The 23980-nt window shown below is 41.5% G+C and overlaps 2 protein-coding genes and 22 non-coding genes across 24 annotated transcripts; all 24 read left to right on the top strand.

Annotated features, from left to right (window-relative positions):
• The first annotated feature begins 5737 nt into the window (after positions 1 to 5737).
• Positions 5738 to 10379, top strand: LOC106380468 (DNA replication licensing factor MCM2). The gene is made up of 17 exons (XM_013820235.3): positions 5738 to 6022; positions 6119 to 6297; positions 6390 to 6544; positions 6829 to 7012; positions 7112 to 7331; positions 7424 to 7631; positions 7701 to 7835; positions 7924 to 8115; positions 8194 to 8366; positions 8441 to 8629; positions 8702 to 8818; positions 8893 to 8977; positions 9084 to 9227; positions 9316 to 9441; positions 9539 to 9721; positions 9803 to 9964; positions 10070 to 10379. Exons 1-17 carry the CDS (start codon positions 5805 to 5807, stop codon positions 10193 to 10195), a joined length of 2796 nt encoding a protein of 931 aa, XP_013675689.2. The 5' UTR covers positions 5738 to 5804; the 3' UTR covers positions 10196 to 10379.
• A 210-nt stretch (positions 10380 to 10589) lies between these two features.
• On the top strand, positions 10590 to 12521 carry LOC106379123. Its single transcript, XM_013819132.3, has 2 exons — positions 10590 to 12108; positions 12248 to 12521. Exon 1 carries the CDS (start codon positions 10892 to 10894, stop codon positions 11999 to 12001), a length of 1110 nt encoding a protein of 369 aa, XP_013674586.2. The 5' UTR covers positions 10590 to 10891; the 3' UTR covers positions 12002 to 12108; positions 12248 to 12521.
• Positions 12522 to 13077: 556 nt separating this feature from the next.
• LOC125579579 lies at positions 13078 to 13196 on the top strand. The gene has a single exon (XR_007317639.1). It is a non-coding gene; the product is annotated as a 5S ribosomal RNA (ribosomal RNA).
• Positions 13197 to 13578: 382 nt separating this feature from the next.
• On the top strand, positions 13579 to 13697 carry LOC125579601. The gene has a single exon (XR_007317661.1). It is a non-coding gene; the product is annotated as a 5S ribosomal RNA (ribosomal RNA).
• Positions 13698 to 14079: 382 nt separating this feature from the next.
• On the top strand, positions 14080 to 14198 carry LOC125579589. The gene has a single exon (XR_007317649.1). It is a non-coding gene; the product is annotated as a 5S ribosomal RNA (ribosomal RNA).
• Positions 14199 to 14599: 401 nt separating this feature from the next.
• LOC125579578 lies at positions 14600 to 14718 on the top strand. The gene has a single exon (XR_007317638.1). It is a non-coding gene; the product is annotated as a 5S ribosomal RNA (ribosomal RNA).
• A 385-nt stretch (positions 14719 to 15103) lies between these two features.
• On the top strand, positions 15104 to 15222 carry LOC125579600. The gene has a single exon (XR_007317660.1). It is a non-coding gene; the product is annotated as a 5S ribosomal RNA (ribosomal RNA).
• A 382-nt stretch (positions 15223 to 15604) lies between these two features.
• LOC125579587 lies at positions 15605 to 15723 on the top strand. The gene has a single exon (XR_007317647.1). It is a non-coding gene; the product is annotated as a 5S ribosomal RNA (ribosomal RNA).
• A 397-nt stretch (positions 15724 to 16120) lies between these two features.
• On the top strand, positions 16121 to 16239 carry LOC125579581. Its single transcript, XR_007317641.1, has one exon. It is a non-coding gene; the product is annotated as a 5S ribosomal RNA (ribosomal RNA).
• Positions 16240 to 16620: 381 nt separating this feature from the next.
• On the top strand, positions 16621 to 16739 carry LOC125579593. The gene has a single exon (XR_007317653.1). It is a non-coding gene; the product is annotated as a 5S ribosomal RNA (ribosomal RNA).
• A 395-nt stretch (positions 16740 to 17134) lies between these two features.
• LOC125579576 lies at positions 17135 to 17253 on the top strand. Its single transcript, XR_007317636.1, has one exon. It is a non-coding gene; the product is annotated as a 5S ribosomal RNA (ribosomal RNA).
• Positions 17254 to 17624: 371 nt separating this feature from the next.
• LOC125579580 lies at positions 17625 to 17743 on the top strand. Its single transcript, XR_007317640.1, has one exon. It is a non-coding gene; the product is annotated as a 5S ribosomal RNA (ribosomal RNA).
• Positions 17744 to 18125: 382 nt separating this feature from the next.
• On the top strand, positions 18126 to 18244 carry LOC125579586. Its single transcript, XR_007317646.1, has one exon. It is a non-coding gene; the product is annotated as a 5S ribosomal RNA (ribosomal RNA).
• Positions 18245 to 18638: 394 nt separating this feature from the next.
• Positions 18639 to 18757, top strand: LOC125579575. Its single transcript, XR_007317635.1, has one exon. It is a non-coding gene; the product is annotated as a 5S ribosomal RNA (ribosomal RNA).
• Positions 18758 to 19127: 370 nt separating this feature from the next.
• Positions 19128 to 19246, top strand: LOC125579574. Its single transcript, XR_007317634.1, has one exon. It is a non-coding gene; the product is annotated as a 5S ribosomal RNA (ribosomal RNA).
• Positions 19247 to 19628: 382 nt separating this feature from the next.
• Positions 19629 to 19747, top strand: LOC125579585. The gene has a single exon (XR_007317645.1). It is a non-coding gene; the product is annotated as a 5S ribosomal RNA (ribosomal RNA).
• Positions 19748 to 20140: 393 nt separating this feature from the next.
• LOC125579596 lies at positions 20141 to 20259 on the top strand. The gene has a single exon (XR_007317656.1). It is a non-coding gene; the product is annotated as a 5S ribosomal RNA (ribosomal RNA).
• Positions 20260 to 20638: 379 nt separating this feature from the next.
• On the top strand, positions 20639 to 20757 carry LOC125579584. The gene has a single exon (XR_007317644.1). It is a non-coding gene; the product is annotated as a 5S ribosomal RNA (ribosomal RNA).
• A 386-nt stretch (positions 20758 to 21143) lies between these two features.
• LOC125579573 lies at positions 21144 to 21262 on the top strand. The gene has a single exon (XR_007317633.1). It is a non-coding gene; the product is annotated as a 5S ribosomal RNA (ribosomal RNA).
• A 380-nt stretch (positions 21263 to 21642) lies between these two features.
• On the top strand, positions 21643 to 21763 carry LOC125579598. The gene has a single exon (XR_007317658.1). It is a non-coding gene; the product is annotated as a 5S ribosomal RNA (ribosomal RNA).
• Positions 21764 to 22147: 384 nt separating this feature from the next.
• LOC125579572 lies at positions 22148 to 22266 on the top strand. The gene has a single exon (XR_007317632.1). It is a non-coding gene; the product is annotated as a 5S ribosomal RNA (ribosomal RNA).
• A 393-nt stretch (positions 22267 to 22659) lies between these two features.
• On the top strand, positions 22660 to 22778 carry LOC125579583. The gene has a single exon (XR_007317643.1). It is a non-coding gene; the product is annotated as a 5S ribosomal RNA (ribosomal RNA).
• A 394-nt stretch (positions 22779 to 23172) lies between these two features.
• On the top strand, positions 23173 to 23293 carry LOC125579604. The gene has a single exon (XR_007317664.1). It is a non-coding gene; the product is annotated as a 5S ribosomal RNA (ribosomal RNA).
• Positions 23294 to 23672: 379 nt separating this feature from the next.
• On the top strand, positions 23673 to 23791 carry LOC125579607. Its single transcript, XR_007317667.1, has one exon. It is a non-coding gene; the product is annotated as a 5S ribosomal RNA (ribosomal RNA).
• The last annotated feature ends 189 nt before the right edge of the window (positions 23792 to 23980 follow it).

Here is a 23980-nt window from a genome sequence, read left to right as displayed (position 1 = left end):
TAATGCAAAAAAAAGACTAAATGTTTTTTTTTTTATATATATATATTTAAATGCACAATATAACTACTATATGGTATGCACGAAATGGGCATGAAACAATAGATGAGTTTTTTTTTAATTTAAATGATGCAACATAAATGAGAAAAATTCAAAATGAGAGATTTTATGGTATGCAAAATTAAATATGGAAAGGGGAGCTGGGGGAAATGAATGCAAACAACTAGACTAATATGTTAAAGTAATTTCGTGGATCAAACTAACAAAACTCTTTCTCTTTTTAATTTTCTTTTCTCAAGAACACAAAATGCAGAAATTCAAACTTGAAGCAAATAACAATTTTTATGGTTTTTTTTTATATAAATGAAAACTAGCAAGGAATGAAAAGAACAAAGATAGATATGGATTGATATCACCTGATATAGGAGCTTTTAAGCTCTGATACCAAATGTTGCAGGCTGGGAAGCTGGGTCGATGAGATGGATGGGCGATGGGTTGATCTTATCGGTAAGGATGAAGACCAGATGGAAAGATGGTGAAGATGGACGACTTGCTGTTCCTTTTAATCCAATCTAACCTGGAAACAATGAAGAACAATGAGTTTATGAATAATTAAAATAAGAACAGAAACTGAAAAGATAAAGGGATGGAAAGATTGATGAATAGTTGTTTGAAGATGGAAGATGGATAGATGATGTTGGATAGATGATGATTGACTCTCTCAATCCGTGGGTGCTGACTGACTCTCTCAATCTGTGTCTCAAGGCTCCTGTATCACACAAAGAACCTATGAACCACGAACTCAATAGCTTTCTAATGTATCTCACACTTAGAAACTAATGAACAGATTTTTATGCAAAGAAATTCTTTGATAAAAGATAAACTGAATATTATTTTTTAAGGATTGAAAGGTGAATCTAAAGTATACAAATGGGTCTGCTTATATAGAGCATTACCTCAGACAGAGACCAAACGGTCACAAAAAAAGAAAGGAAACAAAAACTAAACAAGGAAACCGATAAACTAGCCGTTAGGAGAATTTCTTGGTTCCAATGGCTTTCTTCAAGGGATTTGATTCTGGTTTTGTATCTGGACGGTTTGAGGCTGTAAGTGAGCTTCTTGGGAACTTCTTTACTGAAGAAATATGTATAGAAGTCGTACCAATCTTGATGGTAAAAGAGCTGTTGAGAATTGATGGCTTTTGACTCCAAAAATGGCAAGTATGGTCTTGTTTGATTCTGAATAATCTGATGGATGCTGGTGCATTGTAAGAACGTCTCTGACTCTCCTGGACGTTTGGATTGGTCTCCTGAATGGTTAGATGTCTCTCCTGGTCGCCAATGTCTGGTTTGCAATTGATTGAACCAGCCAGCTTCCAAATAAGGCAAGTGCAGAACTGGTCTGTCCGGTTTTGAGAAATTGATCATAACTCCATATTTCCGTGGACTTTTCTTCCCATTCTTGGCTTGTTGGAAAGCTAAGAGATCCTTCTTGATTTCCAAGCTTTGGTTTGGGTCGGAACGCTTCTTTGTTGGGCTTGAAACAACTTCTAAACTCGGATACTCGCAGATGGACGGGATGGAGAACCTCCGGTTTGTAAAATTCATATCTTCCTGGTCCGAGTATCTTTGATGATGATTCCAATTGGGATTGACTCCTTGTTGAGCGTAGAGTGCAGGAAAATTAGTTTCATGGACAATGTCCTCCTGGTTGGTGAGATACGCCGTTTTGATTGAACACATATCCTGGTGAGTCTTTGGATTAGCTGTTTGTTGCAACTGGTTGGCTTCTGGTTCAGGTACTGATTTGATGACCGCATCAACTTGGCTATGACAAAGGTTTTCTTCTCCGATCTCAAGACTGGGCGGTTCTCATCCGTTGTGGAGGCGAGACTGCTTCGATTCTGGGAGGCTAAGAACGTTAAGCGTGGTGGTGAGCTGATGTGGATGGATCTGCTCATGGTCGATGTCAACGTGAGTTGTTCATTCTATCACAATCGTTTTATAATTAAAGATTATGATTATTAGTGTTGATTTGGTTTGTTGTTGATTCTCACCGATCATGTTATTTACCATTGATATTGATTTACTCTTAAGTAGCATTGATAATGATTTTCTGGTGAACTTCCCTCGGTTAAATGACGAACTCATATATCCTCCTCTCTGTTGTTTAGAATCAATCTGAATCAATCTCCGTTATCAAGCTTCTCCTCACAAGATTTTTTGCCTCTTCATTTTTTCCTAATCTTCTATTTGATCTCTGTTTCGTTTTGAAGAAACACTCTGTTTCACTTTACTTTGTTGGGTTTGTGTATTATCAGACAGAGGTTAGCTTTACAGAATAATGGTCGAGGAACTTCGCCATTGAAACCTCTTATACAGTTTTAGACACGGAGAGTTAATAGAAAACTGTTGATGAAATGAAGATTCCAAGGAAAAAAAATTGTATAGATGCCAACACATCACTCCAATGTTTTTAGTAATCACCTTTAGATCATGCTCTGTTCTTTTAAATGATTGTCCTTCAGATGTTTTTCTTTCATTCTGCAGGATGAAAAGAAGCCTACAACCCGCAGTATGTGTGACATGCTTTTCATAGCAGCCATTCCCAGGCATCTTCATCATCGGCAGTTGATTGACAGAGAGAAAATAGACGTTAAGGTGAAAACGAACCTGAGCTAAGGTGCATAAATCAAATGAAAAATAATTTTCTTATCTTTTTTTTTTTAACTTTGCAACTTTTAAGATTTTCCCAATCTGTTTTCTGATGTTCTTGGAACTGATTGCAGTGATGGTATGAAAGGCTACTTGACTCCATGTTCAGGGGAGACTCACTCGCCTATTTTTAGATCCCTAATTTATGGTATGGAGGATATCTTGACCAACCAAGTCATTCAGTATGGCTGGGAAAACATTCACGTACCAGGATTAAGCTAACTGAGTTCAATTTCTGCCCTTAACATCAGACCTTTACTGTTGCCACCATCGTCTCTCTATAGAAAGATTTGATGTTGATACAATCCAAATCCAGTTGATACATTCAGTATGGCTGGAGGTGATGTTCGTTCTGCCACATGTAGCTCCTGCAACCATTCTCACTGCTACTTTACATTTCAGGCTTTTTTAATATTTTTGCATCGCAATATCTACAAGTTGATCAAATTCTGAATCATATTATCGGTTGTTTTGGGTTTTATTTAAAAAGAATTGGGATAAGTCAGCATTTTAATGCACGATTTGATTCTCTGATCATCATTAGTTGCATCATTGCCTATTATTGTTCAATCCATATTCTCGGAGGTTCAAATCAACATATAGCTATTTTGAGTAATGTTTTAATATGTTAAAAAAAGTCGAGAACCACCTGTTAAGCATGAAACTGAAAAACCAACTTCGTAATTGAGAAAGATAAGAACAAAAAATAATTGCAAATTTGCAACAGGGAAAATGTGATTTACTTCGTTCTACAAATTCTTATCCTTCCGTTCGATTATCACTAAGAGTATGAGTGGTTATTTGTAAAGTCAACTACATATATACAAATATTATAAAACAATAAGTATTTATAATATTTTCCCTATTATAATTGTAAAAACCCGTAAAATAGCCCGACCCTATTTGTATTTATTTATTTTAATATATAAAATAGCCCGTAAAAACCAAAAAACAAGATGAACCAATAGGTTTATAGTATATTAGTGAGCGTACATATAAAATGTATAATATTATATAGTGAATGCAAAATTGAATTTACTAATTTGATATACATATACTGAGCATTTAACATATGAATAATGTTTTAGCAAAAAAACAACATAGAAATAATTATTTGCTTTACCCATTTACATTAATTTATATTTTAAGGTCCATGATTTCACGATAAATAGTGTTCCTATCATTGTTTGTTTAATCCATTTACATCAATTCATTTTTTAAGGTCCATGATTTGACGATAAATAGTTCTCCTAACTTCTGCTTAGGCATGGGCATTCGGGGTCCCAATCGGGTTTCAACTTTATCCATTGGGGTTTTGGTTTTTCGGGTTTATCAAAATCAATCCTATTCGGGTTATATAAAAGTTTGATTCGGGACCGGTTCGGGTTCGGGTCGGAGTTAGTAAATCTTCAAGGAACCGGTATAATCCATTGTACTTTCGGGTTCGTGTCCCAATCGGTTCTTCGATTTAAAAATACCTTATTTTTACATATTTTGTAACTAAAACATAAATGAAATCGGTTCTTCGAATTTAGAATACATTATTTGAACATATTTTAATAGCCAAAACATAAGTAAAATCGATTCAAAATAAAAAAAAAACATCAAACAAAGATAACCATAGTTAGTGATAGAAAGAAGACCAGATAAATGAAATCATAAAACAAAAACTAAGTTCTCATGAAATGAGAAACATTATTCAATGAAAACAAAACCGAAATCTAAAAACTTCAAGCTTCAACCGCCACATTCCAACATCAACATTCATGTAATAGATAATTATTTTAGAATTTCAATAATATCCAAAAGTATTTTGGATACATATTAAGAATTACGATCATATTTGGTAGAATTTTTTTTGTGATTTTAAATGTTTCGGGTTCTATTGGATATCCATTTAGATCCGGGTTCGGTTCGGATAATACCCATAATCCAAAATACCAAAAAAACAGGATTCATTCGGTATTTATGTTGGGTTCGGATAGGTTCAGATTCATTTTTATCGGATCGGGTTCGGTTCAGATTTTCGGGGTCGGTTTATTTGTCCATCCCTCCTTCTGCTCTTTTTTTCATACAATAGTGCAAACATATTATTATAAATTACTTCTACTTATCTATTTGAATAAACGAACAGTCTATTATTTAAAATTTCTGAATGATTCCCTTTGTACGGTAAACAATTTTATTTCAAAGTATTAATACACCAATGCAAAATATATTTTGCAACATAATTACATGCATCTGCAGCATAAACTCTTTATTATATACGAACATTGATTCTATAAAAAACGTCCATGCAATATTATCATTTAATTTAAATGTATTGTTAATTCATAACGCAAGTTTTCACAGTATTAATAATTTCTAAATTAATAGTAAAACATATCTAATAAATTCTAAATTTATTTAATAATGATAAACCGTATTCAATTCAAAGTATGGCAGGGAAGTTGAAATATGACTTTCATTAGGATAAAACTATCACATTTTAATTAAAACATGCACATACCAAGCTACTCACACTAACAAAAGGTTGTTTTAGCTTAGATAATATAAGTTTTTCCTTAACATATTTCTCTGGCATGATCATTGCATAATTATATGCAGGCATTATTAATTTTATTATATTAGATTATTTTTCATAGAATAAACTGTCATTTAATTCAGTCCAGAAATATTTATTAAAAATAACAATATGATATTCAAATTCTATTTATTTATTTTTTAATAATATCGTTTTTAATCTACAATTTGTTTAGAAAATGCTTCATAAAATTACTGTAAATTCATATAAAATAGTTTTTTCAAACTTTCCGCCCGTAGGGCGGGCCGGTCCTAGTAAAGAATACAACATTCTCCTTGTAATTTGATTGCCATCTTATCTACTAGATTTCCGTATGCTTTCATAGGAGCCGAGTAATGCGTATCCACAGGCCCAATTACACAGACAGGCCCATTTGCCAATTTGGCGCGAAAAACTCCCGCCTAAATCGAAGATACAATCTGATAACTGAGTGTCATTGTGCCCTAGTTTCCCCAGTTACCATTATCGAGAGAGAGAGAGAGTGAGAGAGAGAGAGAGTGAGGGTAAAAATGGCGGGAGAAGATTCAGAAAACCAGCCGTCGTCTCCAGCTTCACCTTCCTCCGCTGGGTTCAACACCGACCAGTTACCTTTCAGTACGAGCCAGAACTCCGAGAATTTTTCCGATGAAGAAGCAGAGGTAGATCCGCAAATCATAAGAGATGAGCCTGAGGAGCCGGAGGAAGAAGAAGAAGATGGAGAAGATCTCTTCAACGATAACTTCCTCCAGTATGCACGCCTTTCACTTACACAATCTTTCGTCTTAGTGTTTTAATTTGCTAAATTGTTTTTTTTTTTTTTTAAATTTCCTGTGGAAATTGGCAGAGACTATGGAAAAAGAGATGAGCAAGATCAGTATGAGTCTGTTGGATTGGATGATTCGGTAGACGATGGTAGGGATTTAGGTCAGATTGCGCTTGACCGTCGCGCCGCCGATGCTGTCCTCGATGCTCGTGAAAGTCGCTTCGCTAACCGCAAGCTTCCTCATCTTCTTCACGACAATGGTAACTTAGAAACCTCTAATCTCATGTCCACTAACTGCAATGGGCACACTGAAATCTGAAACCCTAATTAGGATACGGTCCTTTGTGTACAGATTCAGATGAATGGAACTATAGACCTTCAAAGAGGGCTCGAGCTGCTGTTCCGCCAAGAGGCAGTGGTGGTGATCCTGATGGAAACCCAAGTTCCCCAGGAACATCACAGCCTGATGTTTCTATGACTGATCAAACAGATGACTATCAAGATGAGGTATTACGACTATATATGATTTTTGATTATGTGTCTTTCAATTTCATAGGTGTTTGGTTTTGTTAAGGAGAGGATCTAGGAGTATCTAGGTCCGACATATCAGTTAGATAAGCATTGTATAGATTACGATAAGTGTCAAGTATATTTGAGTATATCTCGGTGATGTCGAGATGTATATATGATTGTATCGTATAGTTCATCTAATGCAAGTTATCTTCCCATATTTCTCTTGTCTTTCAGGTTTCATTCTATTAGCAGTGCTAATCGTAAATTTGTAAATTTAGGATGACAATGACGATGAAGCAGAGTTTGAGATGTATCGGATCCAAGGAAGTCTGAGGGAATGGGTTATGAGAGACGAAGTGCGTCGATTCATTGCCAAGAAGTTCAGAGACTTCTTGCTCACATATGTGAAACCAAACAGTGAGAATGGAGAATATGTTCGTCTGATTAATGAAATGGTCTCAGGTACTTTCATCTTTGTTTGCTACTGCTAGAGAGTTATAGGAATGAGATAGCAGCTTTCTGAATCTGAGCTGGTATGTATGTCATCTGTCTTATTTGCAGCTAATAAGTGCAGTCTAGAAATTGACTACAAAGAGTTCATACATGTCCACCCGAATATTGCCATCTGGCTAGCCGATGCTCCACAACCTGTTCTTGAAGTCATGGAGGAGGTTTCAGAAAAGGTCATCTTTGATCTGCACCCAAACTACAAGAATATTCACCAGAAGATTTATGTTCGTGTTACCAATCTACCAGTAAATGACCAGATTCGGAACATAAGGTAATTAATATGAGCTCAACATATCGACAGTGGTGAATTTATAATTCATTCTCAAGATTTCAGCTTAACCTTTTTTCTCGGTGACTTTTCAGGCAGATTCATCTTAACACTATGATCCGCATTGGTGGAGTTGTCACAAGGCGTTCTGGGGTCTTTCCTCAGCTGCAGCAGGTGAAATATGACTGTAACAAGTGTGGAGCGGTTTTGGGACCTTTCTTCCAAAACTCTTATTCAGAAGTCAAGGTCGGTTCTTGTTCTGAATGCCAATCAAAAGGACCGTTTACTGTTAATGTCGAACAGGTAAGGGTTCTATGGTCACTCTCTATCATTTTCCTTTGAACATGCTGTTAATTACCCTTCTTGTTTCAGACAATATACAGGAACTATCAGAAGCTTACCATTCAAGAGAGTCCAGGAACAGTGCCTGCTGGACGACTTCCAAGACACAAGGAAGTTATCTTGCTGAATGACCTTATTGATTGCGCTCGTCCTGGAGAAGAAATTGTTCGTTCATATACCTTACTCTTCTAGAATACTTGCACACCTGTATATGATAGATGAATGATATTATCTTGCATGATATTTATTGCAGGAGGTTACTGGGATATATACCAACAATTTTGACCTCTCTTTGAACACAAAGAATGGTTTTCCTGTCTTCGCCACTGTGGTGGAAGCAAATTATGTTACAAAGAAGCAAGACCTCTTCTCTGCATACAAGCTAACCCAGGAAGACAAGACGCAAATTGAAGAGTTATCCAAGGATCCACGTATAGTTGAACGTGTAAGTTGGATATAAATTCTTGGAATTCCTTCAAAGTTAAGTTCATCCCACTTAAAGTTATTTCAATTTGTCTCTCAGATCATTAAGTCAATTGCTCCGTCAATATATGGACACGAAGATATCAAAACAGCTATTGCTCTTGCTATGTTTGGAGGCCAGGAGAAAAACATTAAAGGGAAACACAGATTGCGTGGAGACATTAATGTACTTCTACTAGGAGATCCAGGAACAGCAAAATCACAATTTCTGAAGTAAGTGTACATTTCTGGCAAATGGACTTCATGTAGTGAATATTCCATGACAGCAACCTTTTTTTTTTCTCTAGATACGTCGAGAAAACTGGTCAGAGAGCCGTCTACACGACTGGAAAGGGAGCTTCTGCTGTTGGTCTGACTGCAGCAGTACACAAGGATCCAGTGACAAGGGAGTGGACGCTTGAAGGAGGGGCACTTGTACTTGCGGACCGAGGAATCTGTCTTATCGATGAGTTTGACAAAATGAATGACCAGGACAGGTGACAAAAATGCAACAAGTGATAATTCATCTTTCTTGAGAAAGTGGCGCTGATATGTGTTTTTGTTACCAGGGTGAGTATCCATGAAGCCATGGAACAGCAGAGTATTAGTATATCAAAGGCAGGAATTGTTACTTCTCTTCAAGCTCGTTGCTCTGTTATTGCCGCAGCTAATCCAGTTGGTGGAAGGTACGGAAATAGCCAACTGAGCTACAATTTGTAGTCTGGATCTCGGTAATAAGTTTGTGGCATTGCAATTACAGGTACGATTCATCCAAATCATTTGCACAAAATGTCGAGTTGACAGATCCGATCCTTTCTCGTTTTGATATCCTTTGTGTTGTCAAGGTACTTTTTTCTAGACCTATGCTTTTCATTCTTGTGATCATATCAGTGACTGCGTTAACTTTTTTTTTGGTTATTGACATGACTTAAACCAATTGTATGGCTGCAGGATGTGGTTGACCCAGTGACAGATGAAATGCTTGCTGAATTTGTTGTCAATAGTCACTTCAAATCACAACCTAAAGGTGGTAAAATGGATGATAGTGAGCCCCAGGATGGCGTTCAGGGATCTAGCGGTTCTTCTGATCCCGAGGTTTGTGACTGTCACAGTAGCTGCAGCTTTGAAGTTTATATGTCTTTATGTCTCGGTAGTAATGCTATTTCATCATATGTATATACAGGTTCTTCCCCAGAACTTGCTGAGGAAATACTTAACATACTCGAAGTTGTATGTATTTCCAAAACTGAGTGAAATAGATGCAAAGAAGTTAGAAACGGTTTATGCTAATCTAAGAAGAGAGTCAATGGTGAGTTTTCTTGATTTTAATTGATACTGATGAGTTACCGTCTTTCTCAAATAGCATCCCGGTATAATCTCTTGACCTGCTAAATCTTTTGGTTCAGAACGGACAAGGAGTCTCTATTGCGACAAGGCACCTGGAGTCCATGATCCGAATGTCTGAAGCACATGCAAGGATGCACCTTAGACAGTATGTGACAGAGGAAGATGTTAACATGGCCATTAGAGTCCTGCTTGACTCTTTCATATCAACCCAGAAATTTGGAGTCCAGAGAACTCTAAGAGAGGTATGTAGCTAAGTTGTGCACAAACATTTCAGTGGAGCTTATATGGATTCTGAGATTTGAATTTATGAAAACTGGGTGCAGAGTTTCAAAAGATACATAACATACAAAAAGGACTACAACTCATTGCTGCTGGTTCTTCTGAAAGAGCTAGTGAAGAATGCTATGAAGTTTGAAGAAATCATTACCGGATCAAATTCGGGACTACCTTTTATCGAGGTTAAGATAGAGGAGCTGCAGACGAAGGTAATGTTCATATGGTTATGCTGTTGTTCTTAAAGTCCATATGGATGGGGGTTATTATAGAATTAGAGGCATGCTTCTTATACCTATTTACGTGTACATTTGCAGGCCAACGAATACGACATTGCAGATCTAAGGCCGTTCTTTTCAAGCACGGATTTTGCGAAAGCACATTTCGAGTTGGATCAGGTTCTAGGAGTGATCAAATGTCCTAGAAGGCTAGTCACTTGGTAAAACAAGAAGCTTACAGCTACTAAAAACCAATGTTTTATCATATTATTGAGTTTTTCATTATTCGATGGATTATCAGAAGTTGGTTTCGTTTTGTGTTAAAATTTAGCCTTCAAACCGTGACACCAGTGTGACGAACTAGTCAACCGGCTTTGAGTTGGTCAATGAAATCTTATTCATTTTGGTACTTTTAAGATATGAAATATTATATATTCGAGAAAATGGGCAACAATTTTACAATGTTAAAATTAGCAAACAATGCTCAAAGCTTAAAAATTTCAATACCAAAGGAGGATAGTCAAATAAACGGTCCCTTTATGACGTTTAAAAAGAAAATTAAAGAAACTAATTTCCTTTCTGTAAAAGGAAAACCAACCGTCTTAGAAAATTACTTTATATATAATATACCCCAACCGCCTCGCTCGTTTCGGTTGTATTTGCAAGTCTATTATTTTTTTTTTGTCTTCTTTTGATTTCTCTCTAGGGTTATTTCAGTGGGTATTCGTCAAAATCAGAGATTTTTCACTTGGCAGGGAAGTTTCTGTTTAATGGTTTTTCTTATGTTCGTCGAATTGCTGCAAATTTTTTTCTGATTATTGTGGCTTTGGACAGAACAACTTCTGTAATTCGTGGACTGATTCTCCAAACTTCTATCTAATCCTTTGCTTTGTAGCCGGAAGAAACTCTTTCAAACAAACAATGGAACGCAACGAGGAAGAAGCTAGAAGAGCAATGGGTATTGCTGAGAAGAGACTCTTAGAGAATGATTACCACGGAGCCAAAACATTCGTTAACCAGGCAAGGAGTTTGTATCCAAATCTTGATGGTTTACAACAAGCCCTGATTATGATCGATGTTTATATCTCTGCATCTACCAGGAGAGGAAGAGAAGCTGATTGGTATGAGATTCTCGGTGTAGATAGCTTAGCAGATGACGAAACCGTCAAGAAACAGTACAAGAAGTTAGCTCTTTTGCTTCACCCGGACAAAAACAAGTTCAGCGGTGCAGAAGGCGCGTTTAAACTGGTTTTAGAAGCTTGGTCTCAGTTGTCTGATCATCAAGGAAAACATAAAAAGAGTGGAATGCAGAAACCACCAAAGCCACACGAGCCAGCTTCATCTAACAGGCCAAACCCAAAGCCACGTGAGCCAGCTCCATCTAACAAGCCAAAGCCAAAGCCTAGGCATGAGCCGGAACTAACGCCTAAGATTGAACCTACTTTTTGGACAGTGTGCAGTAGATGCAAGACGTATTGTGAATTCTTGAGGGCTGATTACCTTAACAAAACATTGTCTTGTCCAAATTGCTGTCGGAGATTCATTGCAGTCGAGGTTATTCCAGAGATCATTAATGGGAGGCCTGTCATCAGATTGAGTCCCTCTCAGGAAACTTTTTCTTCAACTTGGGCATATGATAGCAGAAAGTCTACGAGTCAAACACACAAGAGATTGAAAAGATGGTTTGAGCCTAAGCTTGAGTCTGATTTTGTGCCAAGAGAGGAGAAAGTTCGTAACTTTACGTTTTGGACAGTGTGCAATAGATGCAAGACGTATTGTAGATTTGCCAGGTCTAGTTATGTTAACAAGATCTTGCCTTGTCCAAACTGTCGTGAAGATTTCGTTGCGAATGAGATCATTCCAGAGGTAGTCAATGGGAGTCCTGTCATCAAATTGACTCCACATTTTCGACCAACATGCAAAAGCACAAGTGGTGCTTCTTCTTTTACAAGAGCGTCAGCATCTTCTAGTAGCGCAAAAGCTGCAAATAGAGGACAAGAATCAATGAAATATTGGTTTGGGGAGTCATAAGAATGTTTCTGCTGCTGCTGCTAGAGAGGCTTTGCAATAAACGATGACAGCAACAAGTGCAAACTGTACTCTTGAAACAGAGAGGATTTTCAAGAAACCAAAGAGAAGTAAGACGATCATATTTAGATGTTGAATATTCCTGTTTTTTCTTTTTCTTTTTTGTTACCTTTCATGGAATTGTTTTTTTTTTTTTTGACGTCTTTCATGGAATTGTTTTGTTGATCTTTATGTTGTTTCTTTATTTAGGAAAAACAACACCATGTTTGTGGAAGTCTACACCAAGTTCCAGCTTCTGCCATTTTCTTACTATACCAACGATCCGGAAAGCATGACCCGCACATGAAAATCATGTGAAAACTGTCTAGAAACGTTTAAAAATATACCCTTGATTGTATTGACCACAATTTAAAGAGAGTGATCATATTAAGTTTAAATATGAAATTTTAATGCTTCTAACAATATATAAAAGAGATCTTGGACCAATTTCTCTTTTGAAACTATTATAAAACATCATGCTACACAGAGTTAAGCAATCATTCTAGATTTCCATCACTTGAAAGTTCAAAACTAATTTCAACATGGAGTAAAAGTTCAAATCCCAGTTTCATAGTTCAAAACAATATCACATACAGATCCAAACATTACTGTTAGTTTACCGTATACCAAAAAAAAAACATTACCAGTTGCATGACATGTTGACATACTTCGGGCTTCTACTTTAACACTTTAAGGCACTGTGTGCTGGTTGTGTACTTTAGATTTGTGCTTTGGATATAATGTGACAAAATTGCCCATTTCGGAAAATTCCAGAAACCATCAAAGGTAGTTAAAGGACGTCGCGATTTTTCGGCCCCAAATTCAGCCGTTTTGACCCTCAAACGGGTTGCTGAAATTTACGGAGCGTAAAATAGTCGCGATGTGTTTTTTTCGAGTGATTTGGTGTTGTTGTGTTCTACATCAATCTCGACGCACTTTCGTTCGAGAAAAAAAAATGCCAACAAATCTTGTGGGTCCCACGCCATCCACTCGAATTGTCGGAACGAAAGGACATATGGAATCGCGAGTCATGTGCTAACGGGTGCGATCATACCAGCACTAATGCACCGGATCCCATCAGAACTCTGCAGTTAAGCGTGCTTGGGCGAGAGTAGTACTAGGATGGGTGACCTCCTGGGAAGTCCTCGTGTTGCACCCCTTTTTTATTTTGTTTTTGGATCTAAAACGATTCTAGCTTTGGAAAATCCATAACTTTTGAACCGTGAGGAACTACGCCGCCCACAGCACCATTTCGGAAAGGCCCAGAAACCATCAAGGGCGGTTAAAGGACGTCGCGATTTTTCGGCCCCAAATTCAGCCGTTTTGACCCTCAAACGGGCTGCTGAAATTTACGGAGCGTAAAATAGTCGCGATGCGTTTTTTCGAATGTTTGTTGTTGTTGTTGTTGTTGTTGTGTTCTACATCAATCTCGACGCACTTTCGTTCGAGAAAAAAAATGCCAACAAATCTTGTGGGTCCCACGCCATCCACTCGAATTGTCGGAACGAAAGGACATATGGAATCGCGAGTCATGTACTAACGGGTGTGATCATACCAGCACTAATGCACCGGATCCCATCAGAACTCTGCAGTTAAGCGTGCTTGGGTGAGAGTAGTATTAGGATGGGTGACCACCCGGGAAGTCCTCGTGTTGCACCCCTTTTTTATTTTGTTTTTGGATCTAAAACGATTCTAGCTTTGGAAAACCCATAACTTTTGAACCGTGAGGAACTACGCCGCCCACAGCACCATTTCGGAAAGGCCCAGAAACCATCAAGGGCGGTTAAAGGACGTCACGATTTTTCGCCCCCAAATTCAGCCGTTTTGACCCTCAAACGGGCTGCTGAAATTTACGGAGCGTAAAATAGTCGCGATGCGTTTTTTCGAGTGTTTGTTGTTGTTGCTGTTGTTGTTGTGTTCTACATCAATCTCGACGCACTTTCGTTCGAGAAAAAAAATGCCAACAAATCTTGTGGGTCCCACGCCATCCACTCGAATTGTAGGAACGAAAGGACATATGGAATAGCGAGTCATGTATTAACGGGTGTGATCATACCAGCACTAATGCACCGGATCCCATCAGAACTCCGCAGTCAAGCGTGCTTGGGCGAGAGTAGTACTAGGATGGGTGACCTCACGGGAAGTCCTCGTGTTGCACCCCTTTTTTATTTTGTTTTTGGATCTAAAACGATTCTAGCTTTGGAAAACCCATAACTTGAAAACCCATAACTTTTGAACCGTGAGGAACTACGCCGCCCACAGCACCATTTCGGAAAGGCCCAGAAACCATCAAGGGCGGTTAAAGGACGTCACAATTTTTCGGCCCCAAATTCAGCCGTTTTGACCCTCAAACGGGCTGCTGAAATTTACGGAGCGTAAAATAGTCGCGATGCATTTTTTCGAGTGTTTTTTGTTGTTGTTGTTGTTGTTGTTGTGTTCTACATCAATCTCGACGCACTTTCGTTCGAGAAAAAAAAATGCCAACAAATCTTGTGGGTCCCACGCCATCCACTCGAATTGTCGGAACGAAAGGACATATGGAATCGCGAGTCATGTACTAACGGGTGCGATCATACCAGCACTAATGCACCGGATCCCATCAGAACTCTGCAGTTAAGCGTGCTTGGGCGAGAGTAGTACTAGGATGGGTGACCTCCTGGGAAGTCCTCGTGTTGCACCCCTTTTTTATTTTGTTTTTGGATCTAAAACGATTCTAGCTTTGGAAAATCCATAACTTTTGAACCGTGAGGAACTACGCCGCCCACAGCACCATTTCGGAAAGGCCCAGAAACCATCAAGGGCGGTTAAAGGACGTCGCGATTTTTCGGCCCCAAATTCAGCCGTTTTGACCCTCAAACGGGCTGCTGAAATTTACGGAGCGTAAAATAGTCGCGATGCGTTTTTTCGAATGTTTGTTGTTGTTGTTGTTGTTGTTGTTGTGTTCTACATCAATCTCGACGCCCTTTCGTTCGAGAAAAAAAATGCCAACAAATCTTGTGGGTCCCACGCCATCCACTCGAATTGTCGGAACGAAAGGACATATGGAATCGCGAGTCATGTACTAACGGGTGTGATCATACCAGCACTAATGCACCGGATCCCATCAGAACTCTGCAGTTAAGCGTGCTTGGGTGAGAGTAGTATTAGGATGGGTGACCACCCGGGAAGTCCTCGTGTTGCACCCCTTTTTTATTTTGTTTTTGGATCTAAAACGATTCTAGCTTTGGAAAACCCATAACTTTTGAACCGTGAGGAACTACGCCGCCCACAGCACCATTTCGGAAAGGCCCAGAAACCATCAAGGGCGGTTAAAGGACGTCACGATTTTTCGCCCCCAAATTCAGCCGTTTTGACCCTCAAACGGGCTGCTGAAATTTACGGAGCGTAAAATAGTCGCGATGCGTTTTTTCGAGTGTTTGTTGTTGTTGCTGTTGTTGTTGTGTTCTACATCAATCTCGACGCACTTTCGTTCGAGAAAAAAAATGCCAACAAATCTTGTGGGTCCCACGCCATCCACTCGAATTGTAGGAACGAAAGGACATATGGAATAGCGAGTCATGTATTAACGGGTGTGATCATACCAGCACTAATGCACCGGATCCCATCAGAACTCCGCAGTCAAGCGTGCTTGGGCGAGAGTAGTACTAGGATGGGTGACCTCACGGGAAGTCCTCGTGTTGCACCCCTTTTTTATTTTGTTTTTGGATCTAAAACGATTCTAGCTTTGGAAAACCCATAACTTGAAAACCCATAACTTTTGAACCGTGAGGAACTACGCCGCCCACAGCACCATTTCGAAAGGCCCAGAAACCATCAAGGGCGGTTAAAGGACGTCACAATTTTTCGGCCCCAAATTCAGCCGTTTTGACCCTCAAACGGGCTGCTGAAATTTACGGAGCGTAAAATAGTCGCGATGCATTTTTTCGAGTGTTTTTTGTTGTTGTTGTTGTTGTTGTGTTCTACATCAATCTCGACGCACTTTCGTTCGAGAAAAAAAAATGCCAACAAATCTTGTGGGTCCCACGCCATCCACTCGAATTGTCGGAACGAAAGGACATATGGAATCGCGAGTCATGTACTAACGGGTGCGATCATACCAGCACTAATGCACCGGATCCCATCAGAACTCCGCAGTGAAGCGTGCTTGGGCGAGAGTAGTACTAGGATGGGTGACCTCCCGGGAAGTCCTCGTGTTGCACCCCTTTTTTATTTTGTTTTTGGATCTAAAACGATTCTAGCTTTGGAAAACCCATAACTTTTGAATCGTGAGGAACTACGCCGCCCACAGACCATTTCGGAAAGGCCCAGAAACCATCAAGGGCGGTTAAAGGACGTCGCGATTTTTCGGCACCAATTTCAGCCGTTTTGACCCTCAAACGGGCTTCTGAAATTTACGGAGCGTAAAATAGTCGCGATGCGTTTTTTCGAGTGTTTGTTGTTGTTGCTGTTGTTGTTGTGTTCTACATCAATCTCGACGCACTTTCGTTCGAGAAAAAAAATGCCAACAAATCTTGTGGGTCCCACGCCATCCACTCGAATTGTCGGAACGAAAGGACATATGGAATCGCGAGTCATGTATTAACGGGTGTGATCATACCAGCACTAATGCACCGGATCCCATCAGAACTCCGCAGTTAAGCGTGCTTGGGCGAGAGTAGTACCAGGAAGGGTGACCTCACGGGAAGTCCTCGTGTTGCACCCCTTTTTTATTTTGTTTTTGGATCTAAAACGATTCTAGCTTTGGAAAACCCATAACTTGAAAACCCATAACTTTTGAACCGTGAGGAACGACGCCGCCCACAGCACCATTTCGGAAAGGCCCAGAAACCATCAAGGGCGGTTAAAGGACGTCACGATTTTTCGGCCCCAAATTCAGCCGTTTTGACCCTCAAACGGGCTGCTGAAATTTACGGAGCGTAAAATAGTCGCGATGCGTTTTTTCGAGTGTTTGTTGTTGTTGTTGTTCTTGTGTTCTACATCAATCTCGACGCACTTTCGTTCGAGAAAAAAAAATGCCAACAAATCTTGTGGGTCCCACGCCATCCACTCGAATTGTCGGAACGAAAGGACATATGGAATCGCGAGTCATGTACTAACGGGTGCGATCATACCAGCACTAATGCACCGGATCCCATCAGAACTCCGCAGTTAAGCGTGCTTGGGCGAGAGTAGTACTAGGATGGGTGACCTCCCGGGAAGTCCTCGTGTTGCACCCCTTTTTTATTTTGTTTTTGGATCTAAAACGATTCTAGCTTTGGAAAATCCATAACTTTTGAACCGTGAGGAACTACGCCGCCCACAACACCATTTCGGAAAGGCCCAGAAACCATCAAGGGCGGTTAAAGGACGTCGCGATTTTTCGGCCCCAAATTCAGCCGTTTTGACCCTCAAACGGGCTGCTGAAATTTACGGAGCGTAAAATAGTCGCGATGCGTTTTTTCGAATGTTTGTTGTTGTTGTGTTCTACATCAATTTCGACGCACTTTCGTTCGAGAAAAAAAAATGCCAACAAATCTTGTGGGTCCCACGCCATCCACTCGAATTGTCGGAACGAAAGGACATATGGAATCGCGAGTCATGTACTAACGGGTGCGATCATACCAGCACTAATGCACCGGATCCCATCAGAACTCCGCAGTGAAGCGTGCTTGGGCGAGAGTAGTACTAGGATGGGTGACCTCCCGGGAAGTCCTCGTGTTGCACCCCTTTTTTATTTTGTTTTTGGATCTAAAACGATTCTAGCTTTGGAAAACCCATAACTTTTGAATCGTGAGGAACTACGCCGCCCACAGACCATTTCGGAAAGGCCCAGAAACCATCAAGGGCGGTTAAAGGACGTCGCGATTTTTCGGCACCAATTTCAGCCGTTTTGACCCTCAAACGGGCTTCTGAAATTTACGGAGCGTAAAATAGTCGCGATGCGTTTTTTCGAGTGTGTTGTTGTTGTTGCTGTTGTTGTTGTGTTCTACATCAATCTCGACGCACTTTCGTTCGAGAAAAAAAATGCCAACAAATCTTGTGGGTCCCACGCCATCCACTCGAATTGTCGGAACGAAAGGACATATGGAATCGCGAGTCATGTATTAACGGGTGTGATCATACCAGCACTAATGCACCGGATCCCATCAGAACTCCGCAGTTAAGCGTGCTTGGGCGAGAGTAGTACTAGGATGGGTGACCTCACGGGAAGTCCTCGTGTTGCACCCCTTTTTTTTTTGTTTTTGGATCTAAAACGATTCTAGCTTTGGAAAACCCATAACTTGAAAACCCATAACTTTTGAACCGTGAGGAACGACGCCGCCCACAGCACCATTTCGGAAAGGCCCAGAAACCATCAAGGGCGGTTAAAGGACGTCACGATTTTTCGGCCCCAAATTCAGCCGTTTTGACCCTCAAACGGGCTGCTGAAATTTACGGAGCGTAAAATAGTCGCGATGCGTTTTTTCGAGTGTTTGTTGTTGTTGTTGTTCTTGTGTTCTACATCAATCTCGACGCACTTTCGTTCGAGAAAAAAAAATGCCAACAAATCTTGTGGGTCCCACGCCATCCACTCGAATTGTCGGAACGAAAGGACATATGGAATCGCGAGTCATGTACTAACGGGTGCGATCATACCAGCACTAATGCACCGGATCCCATCAGAACTCCGCAGTTAAGCGTGCTTGGGCGAGAGTAGTACTAGGATGGGTGACCTCCCGGGAAGTCCTCGTGTTGCACCCCTTTTTTATTTTGTTTTTGGATCTAAAACGATTCTAGCTTTGGAAAACCCATAACTTTTGAACCGTGAGGAACTACGCCGCCCACAGCACCATTTCGGAAAGGCCCAGAAACCATCAAGGGCGGTTAAAGGACGTCGCGATTTTTCGGCCCCAAATTCAGCCGTTTTGACCCTCAAACGGGCTGCTGAAATTTACGGAGCGTAAAATAGTCGCGATGCGTTTTTTCGAATGTTTGTTGTTGTTGTGTTCTACATCAATCTCGACGCACTTTCGTTCGAGAAAAAAAATGCCAACAAATCTTGTGGGTCCCACGCCATCCACTCGAATTGTCGGAACGAAAGGACATATGGAATCGCGAGTCATGTACTAACGGGTGCGATCATACCAGCACTAATGCACCGGATCCCATCAGAACTCCGCAGTTAAGCGTGCTTGGGCGAGAGTAGTACTAGGATGGGTGACCTCCCGGGAAGTCCTCGTGTTGCACCCCTTTTTATTTTGTTTTTGGATCTAAAACGATTCTAGCTTTGGAAAACCCATAACTTTTGAACCGTGAGGAACTACGCCGCCCACAGCACCATTTCGGAAAGGCCCAGAAACCATCAAGGGCGGTTAAAGGACGTCACGATTTTTCGGCCCCAAATTCAGCCGTTTTGACCCTCAAACGGGCTGCTGAAATTTACGGAGCGTAAAATAGTCGCGATGCGTTTTTTCGAGTGTTTGTTGTTGTTGTTGTTGTTGTTGTGTTCTACATCAATCTCGACGCACTTTCGTTCGAGAAAAAAAAATGCCAACAAATCTTGTGGGTCCCACGCCATCCACTCGAATTGTCGGAACGAAAGGACATATGGAATCGCGAGTCATGTACTAACGGGTGTGATCATACCAGCACTAATGCACCGGATCCCATCAGAACTCCGCAGTTAAGCGTGCTTGGGCGAGAGTAGTACTAGGATGGGTGACCTCACGGGAAGTCCTCGTGTTGCACCCCTTTTTTATTTTGTTTTTGGATCTAAAACGATTCTAGCTTTGGAAAACCCATAACTTGAAAACCCATAACTTTTGAACCGTGAGGAACTACGCCGCCCACAGCACCATTTCGGAAAGGCCCAGAAACCATCAAGGGCGGTTAAAGGACGTCACGATTTTTCGGCCCCAAATTCAGCCGTTTTGACCCTCAAACGGGCTGCTGAAATTTACGGAGCGTAAAATAGTCGCGATGCGTTTTTTCGAGTGTTTGTTGTTGTGTTGTTGTTGTGTTCTACATCAATCTCGACGCACTTTCGTTCGAGAAAAAAAAAATCAACAAATCTTGTGGGTCCCACGCCATCCACTCGAATTGTCGGAACGAAAGGACATATGGAATCGCGAGTCATGTACTAACGGGTGCGATCATACCAGCACTAATGCACCGGATCCCATCAGAACTCCGCAGTTAAGCGTGCTTGGGGGAGAGTAGTACTAGGATGGGTGACCTCCCGGGAAGTCCTCGTGTTGCACCCCTTTTTATTTTGTTTTTGGATCTAAAACGATTCTAGCTTTGGAAAACCCATAACTTTTGAACCGTGAGGAACTACGCCGCCCACAGCACCATTTCGGAAAGGCCCAGAAACCATCAAGGGCGGTTAAAGGACGTCGCGATTTTTCGGCCCCAAATTCAGCCGTTTTGACCCTCAAACGGGCTGCTGAAATTTACGGAGCGTAAAATAGTCGCGATGCGTTTTTCGAGTGTTGTTGTTGTTGCTGTTGTTGTTGTGTTCTACATCAATCTCGACGCACTTTCGTTCGAGAAAAAAAATGCCAACAAATCTTGTGGGTCCCACGCCATCCACTCGAATTGTCGGAACGAAAGGACATATGGAATCGCGAGTCATGTACTAACGGGTGTGATCATACCAGCACTAATGCACCGGATCCCATCAGAACTCCGCAGTTAAGCGTGCTTGGGCGAGAGTAGTACTAGGATGGGTGACCTCACGGGAAGTCCTCGTGTTGCACCCCTTTTTTATTTTGTTTTTGGATCTAAAACGATTCTAGCTTTGGAAAAACCAACTGAAAACCCATAACTTTGAACCGTGAGGAACTACGCCGCCCACAGCACCATTTCGGAAAGGCCCAGAAACCATCAAGGGCGGTTAAAGGACGTCACGATTTTTCGGCCCCAATTCAGCCGTTTTGACCCTCAAACGGGCTGCTGAAATTTACGGAGCGTAAAATAGTCGCGATGCGTTTTTTCGAGTGTTGTTGTTGTTGTTGTTGTGTTCTACATCAATCTCGACGCACTTTCGTTCGAGAAAAAAAAATGCCAACAAATCTTGTGGGTCCCACGCCATCCACTCGAATTGTCGGAACGAAAGGACATATGGAATCGCGAGTCATGTACTAACGGGTGCGATCATACCAGCACTAATGCACCGGATCCCATCAGAACTCCGCAGTTAAGCGTGCTTGGGCGAGAGTAGTACTAGGATGGGTGACCTCCCGGGAAGTCCTCGTGTTGCACCCCTTTTTTATTTTGTTTTTGGATCTAAAACGATTCTAGCTTTGGAAAACCCATAACTTTTGAATCGTGAGGAACTACGCCGCCCACAGACCATTTCGGAAAGGCCCAGAAACCATCAAGGGCGTTTTAAAGGACGTCGCGATTTTTCGGCCCCAAATTCAGCCGTTTTGACCCTCAAACGGGCTGCTGAAATTTACGGAGCGTAAAATAGTCGCGATGCGTTTTTTCGAGTGTTTGTTGTTGTTGTTGTTGTTGTTGTGTTCTACATCAATCTCGACGCATTCGTTCGAGAAAAAAAATGCCAACAAATCTTGTGGGTCCCACGCCATCCACTCGAATTGTCGGAACGAAAGGACATATGGAATCGCGAGTCATGTACTAACGGGTGCGATCATACCAGCACTAATGCACCGGATCCCATCAGAACTCCGCAGTTAAGCGTGCTTGGGCGAGAGAGTAGTACTAGGATGGGTGACCTCACGGGAAGTCCTCGTGTTGCACCCCTTTTTATTTTGTTTTTGGATCTAAAACGATTCTAGCTTTGGAAAACCCATAACTTGAAAACCCATAACTTTGAACCGTGAGGAACTACGCCGCCCACAGCACCATTTCGGAAAGGCCCAGAAACCATCAAGGGCGGGTTAAAGGACGTCACGATTTTTCGGCCCCAAATTCAGCCGTTTTGACCCTCAAACGGGCTGCTGAAATTTACGGAGCGTAAAATAGTCGCGATGCGTTTTTTCGAGTGTTTGTTGTTGTTGTGTTCTACATCAATCTCGACGCACTTTCGTTCGAGAAAAAAAATGCCAACAAATCTTGTGGGTCCCACGCCATCCACTCGAATTGTCGGAACGAAAGGACATATGGAATCGCGAGTCATGTACTAACGGGTGCGATCATACCAGCACTAATGCACCGGATCCCATCAGAACTCCGCAGTTAAGCGTGCTTGGGCGAGAGTAGTACTAGGATGGGTGACCTCCCGGGAAGTCCTCGTGTTGCACCCCTTTTATTTTTGTTTTGGATCTAAAACGATTCTAGCTTTGGAAAACCCATCACCTTAAAACCCATAACTTTTGAACCGTGAGGAACTACGCCGCCCACAGCACCATTTCGGAAAGGCCCAGAAACCATCAAGGGCGGGTTAAAGGACGTCACGATTTTTGCCCCAAATTCAGCCGTTTGACCCTCAAACGGGCTGTGAAATTTACGGAGCGTAAAATAGTCGCGATGCGTTTTTTTCGAGTGTTTTGTGTTGTTGCTGTGTTGTTGTGTTCTACATCAATCTCGACGCACTTTCGTTCGAGAAAAAAAAATGCCAACAAATCTTGTGGGTCCCACGCCATCCACTCGAATTGTCGGAACGAAAGGACATATGGAATCGCGAGTCATGTACTAACGGGTGTGATCATACCAGCACTAATGCACCGGATCCCATCAGAACTCCGCAGTTAAGCGTGCTTGGGCGAGAGTAGTACTAGGATGGGTGACCTCACGGGAAGTCCTCGTGTTGCACCCCTTTTTTATTTTGTTTTTGGATCTAAAACGATTCTAGCTTTGGAAAACCCATAACTTGAAAACCCATAACTTTTGAACCGTGAGGAACTACGCCGCCCACAGCACCATTTCGGAAAGGCCCAGAAACCATCAAGGGTAGTTAAAGGACGTCACGATTTTTCGGCCCCAAATTCAGCCGTTTTGACCCTCAAACGGGCTGCTGAAATTTACGGAGCGTAAAATAGTCGCGATGCGTTTTTTCGAGGTGTTGTTGTTGTTGTTTGTGTTGTGTTCTACATCAATCTCGACGCACTTTCGTTCGAGAAAAAAAAATGCCAACAAATCTTGTGGGTCCCACGCCATCCACTCGATTGTCGGAACGAAAGGACATATGGAATCGCGAGTCATGTACTAACGGGTGCGATCATACCAGCACTAATGCACCGGATCCCATCAGAACTCCGCAGTTAAGCGTGCTTGGGCGAGAGTAGTAGTAGATAGGAGGGTGACCTCCCGGAAGTCCTCGTGTTGCACCCCTTTTTATTTTGTTTTTGGATCTAAAACGATTTTCTAGCTTTGGAAAACCCATAACTTTTGAACCGTGAGGAACTACGCCGCCCACAGACCATTTCGGAAAGGCCCAGAAACCATCAAGGGCGGGGGTTAAAGTAAAGGACGTCACGATTTTTCGGCCCCAAATTCAGCCGTTTTGACCCTCAAACGGGCTGCTGAAATTTACGGAGCGTAAAATAGTCGCGATGCTGCGTTTTTCGAAGTGTTGTTGTTGTTGTGTTGACATCAATCTCGACGCACTTTCGTTCGAGAAAAAAAATGCCAACAAATCTTGTGGGTCCCACGCCATCCACTCGAATTGTCGGAACGAAAGGACATATGGAATCGCGAGTCATGTACTAACGGGTGTGATCATACCAGCACTAATGCACCGGATCCCATCAGAACTCTGCAGTTAAGCGTGCTGGGCGAGAGTAGTAGACTAGGAGGGTGACCTCCCGGGAAGTCCTCGTGTTGCACCCTTTTTTTTATTTGTTTTGATCTAAAACGATTCTAGTTTGGAAAACCCATAACTTTTGAACCGTGAGAACTACGCCGCCCACAGCACCATTTCGGAAAGGCCCAGAAACCATCAAGGGCGGGTTTAAAGGACGTCACGATTTTCGGCCCCAAATTCAGCCGTTTTGACCCTCAAACGGGCTGCTGAAATTT

The sequence above is a fragment of the Brassica napus genome, chromosome A10 (genome assembly GCF_020379485.1).
Source record: "Brassica napus cultivar Da-Ae chromosome A10, Da-Ae, whole genome shotgun sequence".
NCBI classification, from domain to species: Eukaryota; Viridiplantae; Streptophyta; class Magnoliopsida; order Brassicales; family Brassicaceae; genus Brassica; species Brassica napus.
The sequence above is the reverse complement of the archived record's forward strand: the minus strand, read 5'-3'. Positions and strand labels throughout refer to the sequence as shown.

Excerpts from the sequence above, each read along its gene's own strand:
- LOC106380468 (XM_013820235.3), top strand. The coding sequence starts at position 5,805 with ATGGCGGGAGAAGATTCAGAAAACCAGCCGTCGTCTCCAGCTTCACCT. Across the intron at positions 6,298-6,389 it reads TCATCTTCTTCACGACAATG|ATTCAGATGAATGGAACTAT; the intron begins GTAACTTAGAAA and ends CTTTGTGTACAG. Across the intron at positions 8,630-8,701 it reads AAAATGAATGACCAGGACAG|GGTGAGTATCCATGAAGCCA; the intron begins GTGACAAAAATG and ends TTTTGTTACCAG.
- LOC106379123 (XM_013819132.3), top strand. The coding sequence starts at position 10,892 with ATGGAACGCAACGAGGAAGAAGCTAGAAGAGCAATGGGTATTGCTGAG.